Genomic DNA, 18,465 nt, shown 5'->3' on the forward strand with positions numbered 1-18,465 from the left:
CAACAAATATTCTCCACATGTAAAATAAAATAAAACCGTTCAACTTCTTCGATTTGTTAACGTTTAGTTATCAACAGTGACTAATCAATTATTATAACATAATTATAGAATTAGCGGGTAAGTAAGGGAACAACCAATCGTCCCGAAAAGTCCACGAACGCATAAACGTCCGCAGCATGATCATTAAAAACGCAGAACATCGTCGACGCGCGCCCAAGAACGAATTCCATCGATCGATCGATCGCGATCCAGGCTCGCCGTAGTCCGCCCACGTGGTCACATAGGTATCCGTTATAATAATCGTCTTCTTGTGTATCGTTTCTCTTGCATTAATTGTGCATGTATTCACTTCTCTCTCGCTTCTTTTAGTTCTCTATCGCACTCTTTTTTTTCTTTCTCTCTCGCTCTTTTTCTTCACGTCTATGTGTTACGTGTGCGCGCGTGTGTACAACATACACATACGTACATGTATAATATGTTCATTCTCGCATCCGTTTGTCTATAATCTAGCTCTCTGTTTATATCTCTGTACGAGTACATCTACACTTGAACAGTAGTCGGCAATGGCTGGACAGAATCGCGTTCGATGAAAATTCTCTTCACGTACCCTCTTCCCCTCCGCCGTCGATTCAAGGTACTGCGAGGTATGGCTGTGACTTCATTGTCTTTTCATCGACCTTCCCATAGGAATTTTTTCCGAACCTCTGTTCCCTCTGTATTCCAAGATTTTCGCGTTTCGTGGCTCCAGCTACTCGTTGCCCCAAAAAAAAACTGATCTCCGCATTTTATCGACGACTTCGCACTTTACGGGGCCATCCTCGAAAACGCGAAAACCGTATAAAGATTTTACGGTCTCGAGTATGGGGCTGTCTTTTATCTCTAAATTATGTCTCTGTTGGAAACGTCGCGATACGCTAGACCTTATGATTTTCTGTATCCAGACTGTAAATTAACTGTCAGTTGTCTAAAAAAGGATATATCTATATTTTCCATTTTATATTGAAAGAAAATTCACAGGAAATAGCCAAGGACCAGGGAGAGTATCGATGGCATAAGAGGTATAAATTAAACATTATTGTAACTAGCACACTGTTAATTTTAATCTGGTCAGACTGCGGATTTTACGCATTTACGGTAAAAATGAGTAGTTGAAATATCAAATTCTAAAAACATACGATAAAGTTAATAATACTGTTACATTATCTTTCATTTATTAAAATTAATTCAGAAATAACTTAGTTTTATTTCATTTCTGTTTCTTACGATCGTCTTGCAAAATTTTTACTTTGCGTAATGGTCTACAGTCCAGTTATAAAAATTGTGAAATTTAACACAAAACTTGACGAACAAATTTTAAGAATACGAATTAATTTCTCAATGAAAACTTCTCGTTGAGGTCGCGTGATTTACAAACGATCCCATACTCGATTAGTCAGCGACCGGCCCCCGGCTATATCTCCATGACCCCGCTCCCTCCTAAATCGATACAGTGATCCATCGTGTACACTTCGATCACGCACTAAAACATCTACGCTTACACACCGAGCTAGTAGAGTTTCAAGCAACACGCAGTCCGCCTTGACTAAATATTTTTCTGCCCTCGACGCTATTTTTGATTCGATCCACCACGACGAGGACCGCTAAAGTACTTTCGAGTTCTCCGCCAACGTGGACGATGCGTGTCGCGGAAAATCTACCGTTTGTTCGCGCTTACGAAGATGAACGACAACGCGAGAGCATAGCGAGGGGAAGTTCGGTTGTTGAACGCTTCACTTACGATCGCCGAGCTGCCGATCGTTGACGCGCTATCCGCAAGATCGAACGATCTCACGCGATCACGTAGCACTGCGGTATCGTAAAAATAGAAACATCGTGTGAATCATTGGGCAACGTTACATCTTTTACGAAATTAGTTTTCGCAACTAAGAGAATTCAATATTTCAACCTACGCTCCAACGAAACTGCATATCGTTGTTCGACGATGAAAATATTTGACAACGAAATTATTATTCTGGATGAAATGTTACGCTAAATTCGACGTGCATGTTATTTTCGCAAACTTCAAGAACCTCTGTTATCATTAACATTGAACTTGCGAATCACGCAACAGTTCCTTTTTCATCGACCAGCGATTATAAATTGCTAGTAACTAGTATAATTTTTATCGTCCAGCGATGAGAATGCTACGTTTTTGTCGATAATCGTTCGCGATGCAGCGATTTCCCCGTGGATTACAGTTATATTACAAATTTATCCACTTAACAACAGCATGTGTTCGTCGCACGAGTAATCAAGCAGCGCTACGTTATCGCAGATCGACGCTAACTCACGTGTCGACAAACACAGTTGACCGATAATAACGATTTCTATAATCGGACTACTCTCGTATCCAATTCATCGATAATGCTGTTCTCGAATTCGAAATCTATTCCACGATTACTTCGTAAAACGATTCCCTGTTAGAACGATAATAACCAGGCAGCTAAAATTTCAAATACAGTAGCTACGTAGTCATCTATTTCTTTCGCGCATAATCACAGAGAACAGAAAATATTGCGACAGCATTGTCGATATCCTTGAACATTTTTACCGGTTTTGTGTTTAAAGTTCGCGGTCCAATTACCGACGTTGCCGACAGAGGTCTACATTTCGCGGGAGAGCGCGCGAACCGTAGATCCGTGGTCCAGAAATTCACTGGCAGGATCGAGATCGACGAGCAGCTCGCGATCGTTCGCGGCCCGGCGGAAAAAGGATCGAACGCGCCGCGGCCGATCATCGCACATCGAATTCGACACTTCGTTTTTACAAACGTTCACGTTTACAACGACACGTTTTATTTATTTACTTTTTTGGTTGGTTTTTACAGCTACACATGCGGTTTGCATATTAATTTACCTATTTAGTTCGGTAGCGCCGCCGGCGACCTTGCGAACCGCGCGCGAGCACGCGGCGTCGCGTTCGATCCGATCGCGACCGCGATCACGGATTTCGATTTGAACGCGACGCGCGCACCCGCGCGGGGATGAAAGGATCGCGCCGAGGCATCGATTACAAGCGATAGTTTCTCTCCCGTTATCTCAGTACTTTCTCCGCGAGGAAAAAGGAAACAAAGATCTACTTTCGTCCAGCCGCTTGCCTGAACAATAAGACACTTAACAGTTGGACGATCCCCCGGCACGGGGAATCGATGAATGATTATTTTTTTTCCTCTCTTTTCTCCGTTACCATCCCTCCGTTCTACCAACAATGTTCTCTTCCACGGACTGACCGCGTTCGCTTCCGCTTCGTTGGACGCGTGCACGCGCGGGCAAACGCAATGTACGACTTATCACGGGGACCAGAAAACGCATCGTGCTCGGATGATCGTGTAAAAAATATCTCTCTGTGTGTGTGTGTGTGTGTGTGTGTTTGTCCGTCTCCGTTCCTGTCGCGGAGGAATTCTCGTCGGCGAGGGGAGCGTGTAAATAGCGGAATAGCGGAGAGACGAATGCCAGACTCTTCGGTGTGCACCGAGTGTCGAGAGTAAACGTAGTCATGTCAATGAGAAGTTCGTAAGAATCGGCCGCAATATTTTTAACACTTTACCGATCGATAGCCTATAAATCGTCTTTTTTCTGGTTATCTGTGAATCGGTTGTCATGGCAACCAATAATTTGTTATCTATATTGAGGTAAAACTGTTAGATTGTACTACTGTAAGTTTTAATATTATTCCATATTTTTATTAAAATAAGTAAAATGTAATAAATAAAGTAGATGAACTATACATTGTCTAATGCTGATGTTATGAAAATAGAATCATTTTAATAGATTTAATGACCGATCGGTAAAGCATTAACGAGTTAAATCAGGACTTTGATAGATTCTATGTATTATTGTTTTTCCCGGGTCACTGATCTCAGTGATCCTATAGTAAACAAGGTCAATGACCTAGCAAGTCAATTCATAACGCAGGTACTGCATTATTTTTTAACATAACTCAATAACGACCGCTACATTCTCGACACTTTGTGACACAGAACGTCTCTCCTGTCTTTTTGGTTTCTGATGCGGTGAAGGTAGCCAGATCAGTCTGACATTGAATTATCTATCGGACACGATCGTCCGGAATGACGCTGATCCCGCGGATCCTTCAGAAGCAGGCTATCCTCTAAACGAACGACGTCCTCGTGCCGCGTCTGCCGAATAGAAAAGCCGTCTCGAGCAGAATCATTGCGAACGAAAACACTGTTGTTACTCTTCCCGTCGATCCCGGGTGATCGTTAAAAGGGAGCCCTCTTCCTCGTCCCTTTGCTCCTCCCTTTTCTTTGATACATACATATATATTTATATATATATTTCTTTCCATCCTGTTCACGTGAATTTTAGAATTTCTGCCTTAGAGTATTGAAGATACAAAAACTACGATAGAAAACAGAACAGACTTCGAATACTTATTTCTTCTTCTTCTTCATCATCATCATCGTGCATCGTCACCTCACGCATTTTGCTTGATCGCGTTCCATTTTTTTTTTGTTCTTAAAATTCCACATTCAACATCAACGTCGTTTATTACTATATCATTTAACCTTATCGCTTATCGTTTGTTAGTTTTTATTGTTATTATTATTAGCGTCGCTCTTACACGTGTATATGTATGTATATATGTATATGCGTGTACGATAAATTCATTCAAGCTTACCAGGTGGTCACCGCTTACGCGCGTACCGTCGTTAACAGTAGCGTCCTCCGGTGCACACGTGTTTTCTCTTATCTTTTTCCCTCCGGCTTTTGTCCTTAAATCTCTTGTTGTTTATGATACAGATTGTCATGTTCGGCGCCTCGTCGCCGGTGAAACTGCTAACGTCTCCGTCTCGACGTGTCGTCGCACTCCGGACGAAGGACGTTCGTCCTTATTCGCTGGCGTTCCACGGCTTGGCACGACCGCGGCCGCGTGGCCATGAACGACTAGACTACTTTCAGCGATTCGAACGACCGCTCAGCCATTCGCTAATTATCCGCTTCGTCTAATCGATACTAATGCCCAAAGCCTCGCTCTTCGCTCGATTAGTTCACCGTTATTCTCTAGAACGATATGAAATTTGTGCATCTCCTTCTCCCGAGCGTCGGAGATCGACGGAACTTCCGGAACGATCGAAGCTCGCCGATCTCCGCCGTTATTACTCCGCGAGGAAAGACCACTTCTCGAGCGTTCCCGCGGCAGGTCAGTTCGAGGGAGACCGGGAACGATTTCTATTACGAGCTAGACATTTTCTACGCCGCACGGTAGACGTGAAAGCTGATCACAATAATGCTCGAGAAGCTTTTTGTCAGGCATCGTTGACTCTGTCCTCCGATGAACAGCCGCCGAGGACTACGTTCGCTTCGAACACGGGACTGCCGATCGGCGTAATCGCTCGCTCCACGGTGTCCTACGTTGATCGAAGAGCTGGGACCGATGGGCGATCGACAAAATATCCTCTAACTCCTTTTGGAACACGAGTTGTCCTCTTCTAGGCGAACTTTCGGCTAGAATCTACTTCTCAGGTACTTATTGGTTCATCTCCCATACGCCAAGTCGTTTAGATCCCGCAGTCGAAGCTCTCCTGATTCTGCACGTTCTTCTCGTACGTTTTTAAATAGGTGTCCACGTTCTTGTATATACCGGTGTTCGCCTGGTACATCAGCGTCTCCAGGATTCTCTCGTTCTTGATCGCGTGCGACGGCAGGACGATCTGGAAAGTATTTCAAATGTCAGTACTGTTTCTAGAAATAAAAGTGTTAATTCGCAATTACAAATTCCGAGCAAAACTTGTAAATGGAAACAGTTCGTGGGAATGTCTTAAATAATTATAACAAGAATGTCGATAGGAGTATGATAGTACAGCAAGTAGTGCGAGATCTTTTTATATATAGTTAGAAATAATGCTAATCGTCGAAGCTTTCTTAATTTCTTAAATTTCGTTAATATTTTGAAGACTTCTCTTTCTTTTAGAAAGTTACATTTATTATTTTCTAACATGTCTTTTCATATTCGACAGAGTAATAATATTCAAAGAATTTGGTAAAATAGTTATTTAATCGAATAATTAAAGAAGGAAAAAAATGCGTATACAAAAATCTAAAGTTTAATAACGAATAATAATCGATGGTCTACCGTACTCTTCACCCTTCTAATAATCGCGTTACCGGATTCGGTTTCCTGCAACGTACGAACTGTTTCGCCAAGATTCGCGAATCCTCACCCTAATCAGCTCCTGCGGCGATATCCTGTAGAGCTTGAGATCCTTGCTGAGCCTCTCCATAATGCACTTGAACTCCATCTTCTCGTCGACGATCTTCGTCTTGGTTTTGATCCTGTTGTTCGCCCAGTTGAGCATTGCCTCGAACTTGACGATCTCTTCGACGTCGAGGTCCCTGCTCATGATCATCTGCACCATCGCCTCGCTCAGCGTGAGGAACCCGTCGTTCTTGAACAGCTGTGAGGATCTGGTCTCGATGAACGTCAGGATCATGTTGACCAGGTTCATGGCGGACGAGTACCGCCAGCAGTACTTCTCCAGGGTGCAGAGCATCACGCAGACAACGTCGATGCGCAGGAACTGTTTCGCGTGATGGAAACAAGCGTCCTGGAGCTCCGACAGTTCATAGTGCTCCGCGGCGCAGGCCAGGCCGCAGATGTTGCTGCAGGTGAGCGAGCAGGAGCCTGTGTGCAGGTAATCCAGCAGGATCCTGAAAGTTTCTGGATCGAAGTCGTGGATGTCGAACTGAAATGCAAACGCAGCATTTTTTATGTTTTTGACGGTGCAAGGTATTTAGTAATTTGAATCATTCGATTTTCGTTAAAATATTTTATAATATCGATTAACGAGGCTAATTAGGTCGAAGCAAAAATCATTCCAATAAATCTAATTCGTTTAGTTGTTACCTCTGTCTGTGCTAGTTTCGCTCTGTCCACCTTCTCGGCGTCCGCGAACACGCTGAGTCTTGGCACCGCTAGCTGCTGAGCATGTTTCTCCTTTTCTTTCGCTTCCTTGTCTGCATTGAAAGAAGAAAACGATGAAATTGTGCAAACTGTACTGTCGTAGATCAATTACATATTAATTCTGCAGGGTTTACTAGTCATTATTAACACATTCGCTCGAATGAAACTCTGTCACACCTTGTTACAACTTATCATTTTTGGTACCTTTAATGCTAACTAATAACACACAAAATGCACACGCTTCAACATTCTGTATATGTTTTATCGAGCACTTTAGTTTACGAACAGTAACTCTTTAGCGTAGTCGGAATAGTAATGGATGATCGTTGTATTACTTTACATCTTCGTTTACTCACTCGCAACAGTATTAACGCTAATCATACCAGTGCCAATCTTCTTGATTGCTTTCGCAGTTTTCGTTTAAAAATTCTTGGATTTATAATAGCTCTTTCATGGCAGATGATAGTGAATACATTTTCTACTATATATTATAATAAAAATGATAAAAAGTATAAATTAAGTCTCGTGATTTTGTAGTCGATAGGTTCAATCTTAACACATTCAGCGCCGACAATCAACCACTATAATCGCCACATAGTTCATGCAATTTAAATGATTAAAACGGAACTAGGAAGTTAATATTTATCATAGGGGATGGCATTAGAACTCTTTCGCATCCGAAACATTTTAGTCAAATTCAATTTTATTACAATAAAAATGAATTTTCAAGATCGGACAGAAATTAGTGTTACCCATATTTGGGTGACGCGGCGCTCAACATGTTACTATAGTAAATGATTGTTCCAAAAAAAGAAACTATTAACAAAAATAAAATTGTGGATTTGATGCATTTATGGCAAAATGGAGTGATTAAAATAGAATAATTAAATAGTATAGAAATAGGATAATTGAAACAATTACAGAGGAAAATTATTACCGGAGGAAACAGCTTGCTAAAACATGTTATGAAATAAATAAAGACCGCGATCGAAATAATATTAATAAAAGCGCACTCGTGCCACCCTGATAAAGAGCCAGTGACTATTAAGTGGACCCGTAGAGTCGGCAGGGTTGACACTTAATTCTAGCGGGAACGACGACTTCGTTATTATGTGCGGGTGTCGAACGTCGAGTGTGAAATATCGAACTAATTAGCTGGCGAACGTACTGCTGCAATCCTGGGAGCTGGCCCAGCGTTTCCGATCCTCGCTTTGCAGAGTGTTGCCGCTTCTATGCTTCCGGATGCTTCTTCCCCAGCCGGCGGTGAGCGTTTCCAGCCTCGAGAAATAGCGCTTCACAATCGGCGAGGACGGCACACTTTTAGGTCTAAACAGGTCAGAGCCAGTATCTCACAGAAACCGCAGAGCGGCACCTCAAGGTACGGAGAGGGAGACTTTCAGGAGGTTCTTCGGCCGATTGAGAGGACCATCGAGGGGTAGGTAGTTAACGGAGTGGGTAGTTAATTTCGGAGCGTATCGATCTAGATACGAGAAAATTACGAGACAACGACGAAAGCTCGTTTCCCGCGGAAATATAGATACGTGCTGTAAAAACACGGCGGCTTCGAAATATCCGCGTGCACCGATTTTCCGATTTTCTGCGAGCTGATGTTTGAACCGATATAACTTCGCCGAATCGTACAATGAAACACCCACGCTCATTTTAATGTTCCGAGGCTTTACCTTCATGAATCGTCGATCAGTTTTTCCAATATACAGTGATGGATGTAATTGTAAATTTGAAGTAAGTTTTACATTTTTACCGACATTTTACTGATATTTAAATAGAAACCAAAAAAGAAACTATGTACAAAACTCTATGTACAAAACTCTATTTCTATATAAATGTTTTATTTCATTTAATTTTTATTTAGATATTACTAAAAATGTAAAAGTTGCTTTGAGTCTATAATTATTCGTACCATTATACTTTTACACGATATAGCGAAATTGATCAGAGATGATCAAACTTGAAACGTTTGTAAAACCATTAGAAATTTTTTCTCACAAACGAAACTACAACAGATTTAAAGATTAATGTTTCGTCTTTACAACGATTATTCAAAACTTGGTGTACGATTTTTTTTAGTCGTTTCATGGAAGAGAAACGAGGTACAAATTCTATCGTACGAAGCTCGAGAAAGGTAAATAGTGCATCTCCCATTCAAAGGTCAGTAAAATAAATGAAAAAAATCGTACACTGTACTTTGAGAGATCGTTGCAAAGTGAAAGCTCCAATCTTCAAATCTATTACAGATTCATGCATGAAACAAATTTTCCAGTGCATTTACAGACGTTTCAATCCGTAAGATGTTCAACGGAGAACATTTCCTCAGTTTCCTTGTTACTATACTCTGTAAGAACGTGTCACAAGGAAATGAACGACGTACAAAGAAAGTAGAAACTTCGAGCTTTAAAAGGGAGTCCAGGTTTATCAGTATACGACTCTTTTCTTCGAAGTTATAATAGGTTGAATATCAACAATTTGTCGACAATGGAAAAGTACACGAAGATTTCCTGGAGCCACTGCATATGTACTGGTTCTTTCACCTAAAATCACCAGTCTGATTTTTGTCATTATAATAAGTATTAATTAGTCGTAACGGGGAATATAATAATTTTCGTATGTGCATATCCTGACATTATCAATTTTTGTACGGATATATCAAATATTTATGAAATACAATTTTGATCTTTAAGATGAAATCATATATTTTATAAAATCATACTAAAGTTGTTTAAGAGTAATAGTGATTTCTTAGCAACTAATGACTTTAAACAAATTTATGTTATTGGGAAGATCAAGGTTGATCTTCGCAAACCTTTTACACAATTGAGAAACTAATAACACGATAACTTGTTCTTTCAGAGAACACGTAAATTGCTTTCGAACATTTCTCGTTACGACTAATAATGACGACGATGACAGTCATGGTGGTGATTTTAGGGGAGGCAACCTGTAATATCGAACCGAACCGGAGCCGATGATCGCCGACGGCTCAATTTTCAATGAAATTTTGCGTCGTGTTAGCTGCGCAAGTCGTTGCATGCCGGTTGCTCGGTTTGAGAAGGTAATTCGATGCAACTACAGTACCCTGCCACTTCAGGGACCTTTCCGAGAGAGATAATGCACCATGCGACACCACTCGATCCGTCTCCGTGTACATACGCTCGCGTGCGAAATTAAAGGAGCACTAAACTTCGATCGAAACGTCGTCGATCTTTGAACCACCGCAGCTTCGTTAAAAATAATTCTACGTAAATCTATCTTAGGTCATTTTGATACGCGGAACCTCTACTTTTATACGTTAAAAGTTTGTTTCTTTCGAAGGTCGCGATTTCTTGCGGAACAGTCAACCCTTTATTTTGACAAAACTGACTGGTGATGAAAATTTCGCTATTTTAAATTGTTATAAATTCTTCTGTTCTCTCGTCATCAATATTCAAGCTTCCAAGTAAATAATAAATATAAATCAATAATGTAAATAAATATAAATAACTATAAATAAATCTGAATAAATCTAAATAAATCTGAATAATTGTAAATAAATCTAATAATTCTAAGTAAATCTGAATAAATCAAATTAAACCAAAAATATAAATCTTCTTTTCCTCCGTCGAAATTATTAAGATCGTAAAAGCTCAAGCCATTGTAACTGCAAAGAAAATGCTCTGCTTTGTTTGAGAAAAATTGGTCAAAGATATTTTTTATCCGAAATATTCGAAGAATGCAGGACAGTGCATCCGAGTTAAAGGAATCTCAAATATTACAATAAGAACAGGTCGCTTAAGATATACAAAATTGTGTATCCCGAAGAAAAGAATATTTTACATTATAATATTTTGTAAAGCACAAGAATTATATACGATTCCTAAAAGAAGAAATATAAATATATTGAAATGGAATGACAGCGTACTGTACTCGTGTAACGAGAGAAGCCGTGAAATTTCTGCAATCGATGTGGGAAAAGTGTGCAACGGTTAGTTGTCCCGGTAAAGAATAAATTAATTGTATAAAAGTAACAAGAATATATCTATTTTGTCTACAGTTCCGTATCAAACTGTAGAAGTGAATCAAGCTCTCTCTTATTTATAAATCTCACGGTTAACAATGAGTATAGCAGCAATTTTCCAGTTCTTTTCGCTAGATATATCAATGAAACCGGGCAAAATATTTGCCGAGGACTCGTAACTCGATGTCGACAGTTTTCCCTCAAGCGATCCGGAAACTTCATACTTCTCTTTCCCGTCTGCATTACCTTCTCAAGTTACAGCGACAAGAATAGAGAAGATCCGTGTGATAGAGGCCGTTCGATAGAGCAGTAAGGCACGCGTGAGAGAATAACGACGCCAGCCGCGCGAAAACGAGCCCGTACGGTTTAATTGTAATCCGAAATCGACGTCTCGATCTTGTTCGATGCCTCGTAGTTGATCGTCAACGGCTGGCGGTAATTCTCGGTCTTCGAACGGTGCCCTATGGTTCTCTTTTCGATATCATATTTTACGGTTCGTATAATCGACAAAGAGAGAAATATAAACATGCCACATGACAGTCACAATAACGAATTATAGATATGCCGAATTGCAGACCTCGATCCCATATTGTTGCATCGCATATTGTTGCATCGCGTTGTTGCATCGCATTATTGCATCGCACAGACAAAATTACGATTGGCAGCCGATAGAATTTAGAAGATTTCTCTGATTAGTGTGAAAATAGTTGTCATGCGGTGCTGTGAGGATAGGAGACATGGAAGTGCCGTGAAAAAAAATACACACAATTGCAATTAGATAAATATTCAAATATATATATAATATGTATATATACAATATATATAATAATATGTATATGTAATACAACACGAAAGTACATTCGATTACGACACCGCAGGCATCAAATCCCTCACCGTTCGAGCAAGTTCCAACACTCTTATTTGCTGTTATTCCTGGTTTGAATCCCTTTAACCCATTTTTCGCTCAGCCGAGTAAAGAGACACGGAAACTATATACTCTGTACAGGGTGTCCGATTTTACTCTCCCAAGGCAAAATGTCTCGAACAATACGAACGATGCGAAGAGATCGCGTTTCAAACAGAAATTATATGATGCAGAGGGAGACTGATTGTGCTGTCATTTATTTATGGTAACATCAACTTCGAATCTTTAACTTCAAATTATAATTTTTTGTTACATATCATTGTAGCTGGCATAAACGAACCAGTGAACTAGGAGAATCATAGGATAAAGAAACAGTATAATTGTAATTTTTTGATAAAATCAAGAAAATAACTTTTAGTCCCATAAGAGGAATTTCTGCTCGCATAAGTTCGGACAAATGATACAAATCTGATCTCTGATTGATCGAATAAAAACAGTCAATTTCTAGCCACATTGAATGAAGAAATCTTGATTGAACCAGTAGTCCGAGTTTGCCAATGGGTGGGCAATAGAATAAGTGATCAATCGGTCGGGCAAGTTGCAAGGGACAGCCATTAATCAGGCAAGTGGTACATGTCAGTGTATAATACATGTCCCTGTCTACTTGGACAAGTAGAATAGGACTTCCTCTATCCAGACACATTTAACGGAGGAAACTTTCAAATTTCTTAACCAAGACCAAACTTTCGTTTAACAGTGGTCAGGTTCGTTAATTTAATAATGACACAAGGTTACACAGAAAACTGTTATTAACTAGAATATCAAAGGGATTGTAATTTCTAACTACATCCGATATTAAAATACGTGAAGGATGAAATATAAGTGTGATCCAATAAGGGTTCCGAACATCAAAGTTCGTGGCCAAAAATGGGTTAACTTGTCGTTGCATTTCACGAAACAAATTATCCGTCAAGGATTTCGCTTCGCGCTGAGTTTCCCACGTGACTCGAATCAGAAAAGTTTTCGAATAATAAAACTATTCAATTATTGATATAAAAATAATTGTAGAGACACGTACCTTGGCGTTTCCATGTCGGGAACTTGAAGGAAGTTCGAACTACGCGGTTTCTGCGGGCTGAGCAAGGTGGGCGCTGGTCTGGCCAGCAGTTCAGCGATTGGGACTTGGGGACTGCCGAAACGGGCCCGAGTTCCATACAGCATTTGTTGGAACACTCTGAAAATATCAAAATCCGTCACATCTGCTTGCCCAGTATTACCAAAGTGAGTAAATTTATTTAACAGTGATAATTGGCAGACAGTCTCCGAAATAGAGTAGAATAAGTCGGACAATATAGATAAGAAAGAGTAAAACAATTCGTTTCGTAGCGATAACAAAGTATTTAATGCTAGAATAATATTTTTAAAATTTACTCTGAAAATTAGAAAATCATTCTTTGTTATCTCACGACAAAAAATGACTTTCCAAGCGAACTAACATATAAAGTATCATGCGCTGTTGTCGAAAGGTATTTCTTAACGCGCGAGGGTTATGTGAGATTATTAATTATATTATTAATCCACGGATTAATAATAGTTCCAAGCATTGTTTCGACATTAATGCAAATTGGATATACGTGAATTTTTTCTGTAATAGAATTTTATCGACTAATTAATCACACAGTGTTTAGAGTGTTGAATATTTAATAAGCCATATGAATAGTCTGAATTACCTGCTTCTCACCGCCAAGATGGCTCTGACACCTATGAATCTGACTTTCTGATTCTTCTGAGTAGGCACCAGGAAAGACACATCGAACAGGTTCGCGTTCAACGACACGTTCTCTTGATTGTTTAAGAACACTCGCGTGAAGTCCTTAGCGAGCTGGTCGTAATCCGCGAATTGGTCTCTGACCGAGTCTAAAAGCGGCGAGGACGGTCTCATGTGGCCGATTGGTCTCCACGAACCACGCCTAGGGAAATTTCAAATTAATTTATATTACACAGTGACTCACCCGTTTCTTGACACACTTTCAACCCAACAATTTAACGTAGAAATCGATCATTAGCTTCTCTATATTTTCAAACTATTTTATCCTCTACATCGTAAAATATTTTCGTTCTGTTTTCTATATGCAATTATCGTACTTCTAATTTTCTCCATCATGAAAATTTGCTATATTTACGACTGCGAATCTTTATGCAAAATATAATCACTTTAACTTGATTGCAACGAACAGGAATTAAATAACGATTCGGCTTTATTCTTAATAATTTTAATAAGCTTTGTTCAATTTATCATTTGCATTCAGTGTCTGTATTCCACTTACGTACTTTTGTCATATATTATACTATTTATTTTAAACATAATTCTCCGCGCCTAACTTTTTCGCGCGAAGCTTGGAATTCTGTATGAACAACGACGCGCATAGAAATAATGGCTAGCATTCCGAGGACAAATTTTGCCCGCTGTACGTTCCGGACAAGGTAATTTATTTTCATTTAAAATTGTTGGCAAGTACTGAAAGTCTAATTTAATGATAATGGGTTTCGCGAGTGACTCTTCTCGTTTCTCGTTTCTCGCGTTCTCACCTATACGGCCTCGGAATTTGTCCCGTCTCCACATGGTTAGCCAAATTGGCCACGATGTCCTCCAACATCTGACCTCTCGTCCTTTCCTGCATTCTCGCGAATTTCGGCGCCGAGTAGCTCGCCCTCTCACCGTTCACGATCTTCGTTAGAATCCACTCGCGGAACATTGGTCCTGCGAACCGAGGAATTTCGAGTGAATCTCTGCCCGGGACGTTTGCCAGGACATTAGCTTCGAACTGCATCCCTAATACTATCGACAGAAGCGATTAAGCTGCTCGCGAATACAATTCCTGATCGCATTTATATTTAAGCATTTTCCTGAACCATGAATTACATTTATTAACTCATTTCTTGGTCATGCTCTCGATTAATTCTGCTGACAGAAATATATAGGGTGTGCTAAATGTCTGCTAGACTTTCAGGTAAAAAAATTGAACAATATAATTATTTATAAATAATTTCACTGATATTACTTTTGAAGAGTAACACGACTCTAAAGTATCAAACTCTCGGTAATAAAATCGAGAAATTGTATAAGAAAATTTTCATGTAAAGATTATAACAAAGTTACGCGAAGGGCGTGCGCAATTTTTGCTAGACTTTCAACGACAAATAACGAAGCGTAAAAAATTGCCGAGACTAACAAGTAATAAAAGTTCATTTTGTGGAGAGACGGCCGATTTTAAGAGTGGCATTTAATGCGACCGCGTGAAATAAAAGTGAAGTTGAGAAAACGTAAAAGATAATGGGTCGAGGAATCATCGTAAAAGCTTCGCTTATTACCTTTCTCGAAGACATTCTGTATCCAGAGGTAGGGCTTATAGGCTCCGACCTCGTCCCTCGTCACAACAGACACTTCGTATCTAGTGATTTTCCTTTTTATGCTCGGACTGACTCGCACGAGGATGAACGTGTGCAGGAAATGCGATTTTATGCACGCCGGGCTGAACGCGGTATTGTCAGCCTCTAGGAACACGACGCACACTATGTCGTTGCCAATGTGTCGTTTTCTTTGCAGCTGGCAAACACAAATCATCCAGAGTTAATTAATCTCAATCATTTGAATAACGAAATTATTTCTTAAAGAAGTGTTACAATCAATTGTTTTATGCTTCTTTATTGAAATAACAATAGTGTATTTAATTCCAAGTGAAAAATTTGTTGAATAAATAACTCATGAATATATCTTTACTATCTCAATAATCGTAAATTAAATAATTTATCCTGTAATTAATCTTTCATTTTGTAAATGATGTAAAAAATGACGTCACGATTTTTTTAATTATTTACTCAAGAAAACATTTCAATAATGACTGCGGCTTTGATAATATCGCCAAGAACACGTTTCTGAGCTTTTCTTACAACTGTCTATCTTCATTGTCTATTAAAAAATAATTCAAACCTAATTATAGAGGTTTCAAAATAATTGAAGATGATGATCTTAACAAATCTTTGTTAAATAGAAACCAAAAAGATCAGCAAAAATCGCAAGAAAAATTTGAAAAATATATATATGATCGTCCTCAAACAATCAATTTCTCTTTGGTGTTAGAAATGTTTCTTGAAGCAGGTTCTCCCCGACTTCAAGTTAAAACATCGAAGATTCTACCTTCTGGGCGTCGTTCTTCTCATAAGGCAACAGGGTGGAAACGTGGAACATGATTTCGATGTTCCTCCAATTGGTGTAAACCGAGTACAAGCCGGTCAGGTCGTGTATGGTGTCCAGACCGCCCTTGTACTTGTCGAAGCCCTTCAGACGAACTTTGTCGCCGAGGATTTGCAGGAACTCCTCGAACATCGGCGAGTTCTCGTTGTTGTCGAGGATCTGCTCTTCGGTGTACTGACCCTCCTGGACGTAAATCACGCCGACCTTCAGCTCGGACTTGATGAACACTTGGTCAAGCTTGAGCAGCTCCTCCTGGGTATCCGGCAGCTGGCCCAGAGTCAGAGCTGGCTTCAGGTTCACCTCTTTGCCCAGGCTGCGAACCACCTCCTCTCGATTGTACCTGCAACGGAGACGATCGATTATTCCTCTTATCTCGTCTGTTTATCTACCTTTGCAGCCCCAGTCTTTGATCTTTGGTAGACTGGATCTCTGTGCATTTGTAACTCGTGGAAGAAGCTTTGCATTAGTCAAATAGAAGATGCAATGACACTTCTTTCAATGTAACGATTTGCACAGATTCTTTAGAGAATTATTTAATCATTTGACGTCGTAGCGACTGTAGTCAATTTTTAACTGCAAAAAATTCGAGTCATATTATATCCTTTTATTATCGATAAAAGCCGTGACGTCGTTCTAAGTATTCTAAGTATATTTCACGGTTTGTATCAAGACCCATCTACAAATTAAGGATAAACTGTAAGTACCGATCGGCGAAGACGCTGCTGGCGGGGATCAGGCCGTGAACAGTGTAGCTGATGGCTCTGACGAGGATCCTGAACTGATCCCGGTTGTTCAGCGTCTCCTGTTTAATGCTAAGTATCACCGGGCCCAGGTCTTCGTCGTCGGTGAAGTAATTCCAGTGCTGTTTGTTGTAGAAGTATTTCTCGTAGCTTTCCTGCTCGACCGAGGTTAGCTCGAAGCCCTGGTTCTTCTCCCATTCCTCCTCGATGGCGGTCTTCTTCCGCGGTATGTCGTCCGTCTCTGTCACCTCGGTCTCCGCCACTTCCGGCTCCTCGTAGAAACAATAGCTGTTGTCCTGCCGTCGTAGGTCCTCGTCCGGGTCCAGCTCCCCGCTCTCGCTCCTATCCAGCATCGCATCGGACAGGATCTGTTGCTTCGAGCACTCGATCCAGTAGCCAGGCGTCGGCACCAGGTTGTGAGGGAACTCTTTGCAATTCCCCTCTGCAACGAGAATTAGCCGGAATTAGTCCGCGACACTTCCCGCGGGAACAATCGGAATTTAAGAGGCCGGTGTAACAAGCCGAAGACCAGGCTTTCGGAAGTTTTTCTACGAAATTGTAAGATCTAGTCTTTGGAAACGTTTTTGTTGGATGACCTGTCCGATGAATAAGCACCGGTATCTCTCCATCTTTAAATAACTTTTTTCATTAACCCTTTCCGCGTTAGAATTTATACGGAACACTCGTTCTTAAGCATGCTCCATAATGTCCAAGATAAGTATTGCTACTTGAGATCTATAATTTGTAGGACGCTGTGATCAATTTATTTTATAGGATACTATCTGCTGTTCATTCATGAACAATTTTTCTGCATTCACTGATCGTTTAATACATATTTCTTGAAATCCGATATTACATTGTTCTATTAAGAAATGCTTTGTTGCTTTAAGGAACATTTGCTCAGGGATGTATGAACTAGTAAATTAGTCGAACTAGCTCGACTGCGAGAAGTTTCTCTTAACAAACAATTTAACAGAGAAGTGTTCGTTCACTGAACAGGTCACCCAACTGAAAAGGTTACTAAGAAGAGATTTCCTTCGACAGAGGAATGTATTGCTTAGGGGACAAACGACAATCGTTCGCCACGTTGGTTTGATAGTTTGTTGCATCTGAAACTGAAAATTTAAAATAATTTTTTTCCTAGACAGATTTTGATGAAAACAATGAGAACTAGGTGCGTATTGCAAATCTGGTTGCCAGGTTGGGTTCAAGATTTCAGATTGCTGTAGTCGAAGTCGGAGACACTCGGAGCGTTAACGGGTGTCCCTATTGTGATGAACGTTTTAGCTAAGGACGCCATGCAACGTGATACAAACACGGTAGATATTTAATAGGGACACCCTTTAGCTGGCCGAGTGACTCCGAGCGCCTCCGAGTCTGCCGCACGATTCGAGGCAATGAGGGAGGGGCGCCATTCTACCTCCCTCATTCTACCAATCTGGAATCTCGGATCCAAATCTGGCAACCTAGATTACAAATCATAATTTCGATGGCTCTACGGATTTCCGAAGGAAACTTTTAGCGAATCTAACTGCACGGTAACACGCTATCGAGTAAAAATATTTTTAAGAATGTGTTAAAAAATCTACTAGTAGCTCTAATTTTTTTATCGCATAACTGTAACAGCTTT

At 40.3% G+C, this 18,465-nt stretch overlaps 1 protein-coding gene across 1 annotated transcript in view; it reads right to left on the minus strand.

Annotated features, from left to right (window-relative positions):
• Positions 1-5,313: 5,313 nt before the first annotated feature.
• Positions 5,314-18,465, minus strand: part of Rsh (Rap GTPase activating protein radish) — a 50,300-nt gene continuing 37,148 nt past the window's right edge. The window contains exons 13-22 of the mRNA XM_078182759.1: positions 16,800-17,277; positions 16,039-16,435; positions 15,213-15,447; positions 14,430-14,601; positions 13,571-13,810; positions 12,919-13,074; positions 8,132-8,289; positions 6,907-7,016; positions 6,224-6,745; positions 5,314-5,713 (exon numbers count right to left, since the gene is read on the minus strand). Coding sequence (XP_078038885.1) covers positions 5,561-5,713; positions 6,224-6,745; positions 6,907-7,016; positions 8,132-8,289; positions 12,919-13,074; positions 13,571-13,810; positions 14,430-14,601; positions 15,213-15,447; positions 16,039-16,435; positions 16,800-17,277 — 2,621 coding nt within the window. The 3' untranslated portion in view covers positions 5,314-5,560. The remainder of the gene's footprint in view (positions 5,714-6,223; positions 6,746-6,906; positions 7,017-8,131; positions 8,290-12,918; positions 13,075-13,570; positions 13,811-14,429; positions 14,602-15,212; positions 15,448-16,038; positions 16,436-16,799; positions 17,278-18,465) is intronic.

This window comes from Augochlora pura, chromosome 6, assembly GCF_028453695.1.
Source record: "Augochlora pura isolate Apur16 chromosome 6, APUR_v2.2.1, whole genome shotgun sequence".
Taxonomy (NCBI): domain Eukaryota; kingdom Metazoa; phylum Arthropoda; class Insecta; order Hymenoptera; family Halictidae; genus Augochlora; species Augochlora pura.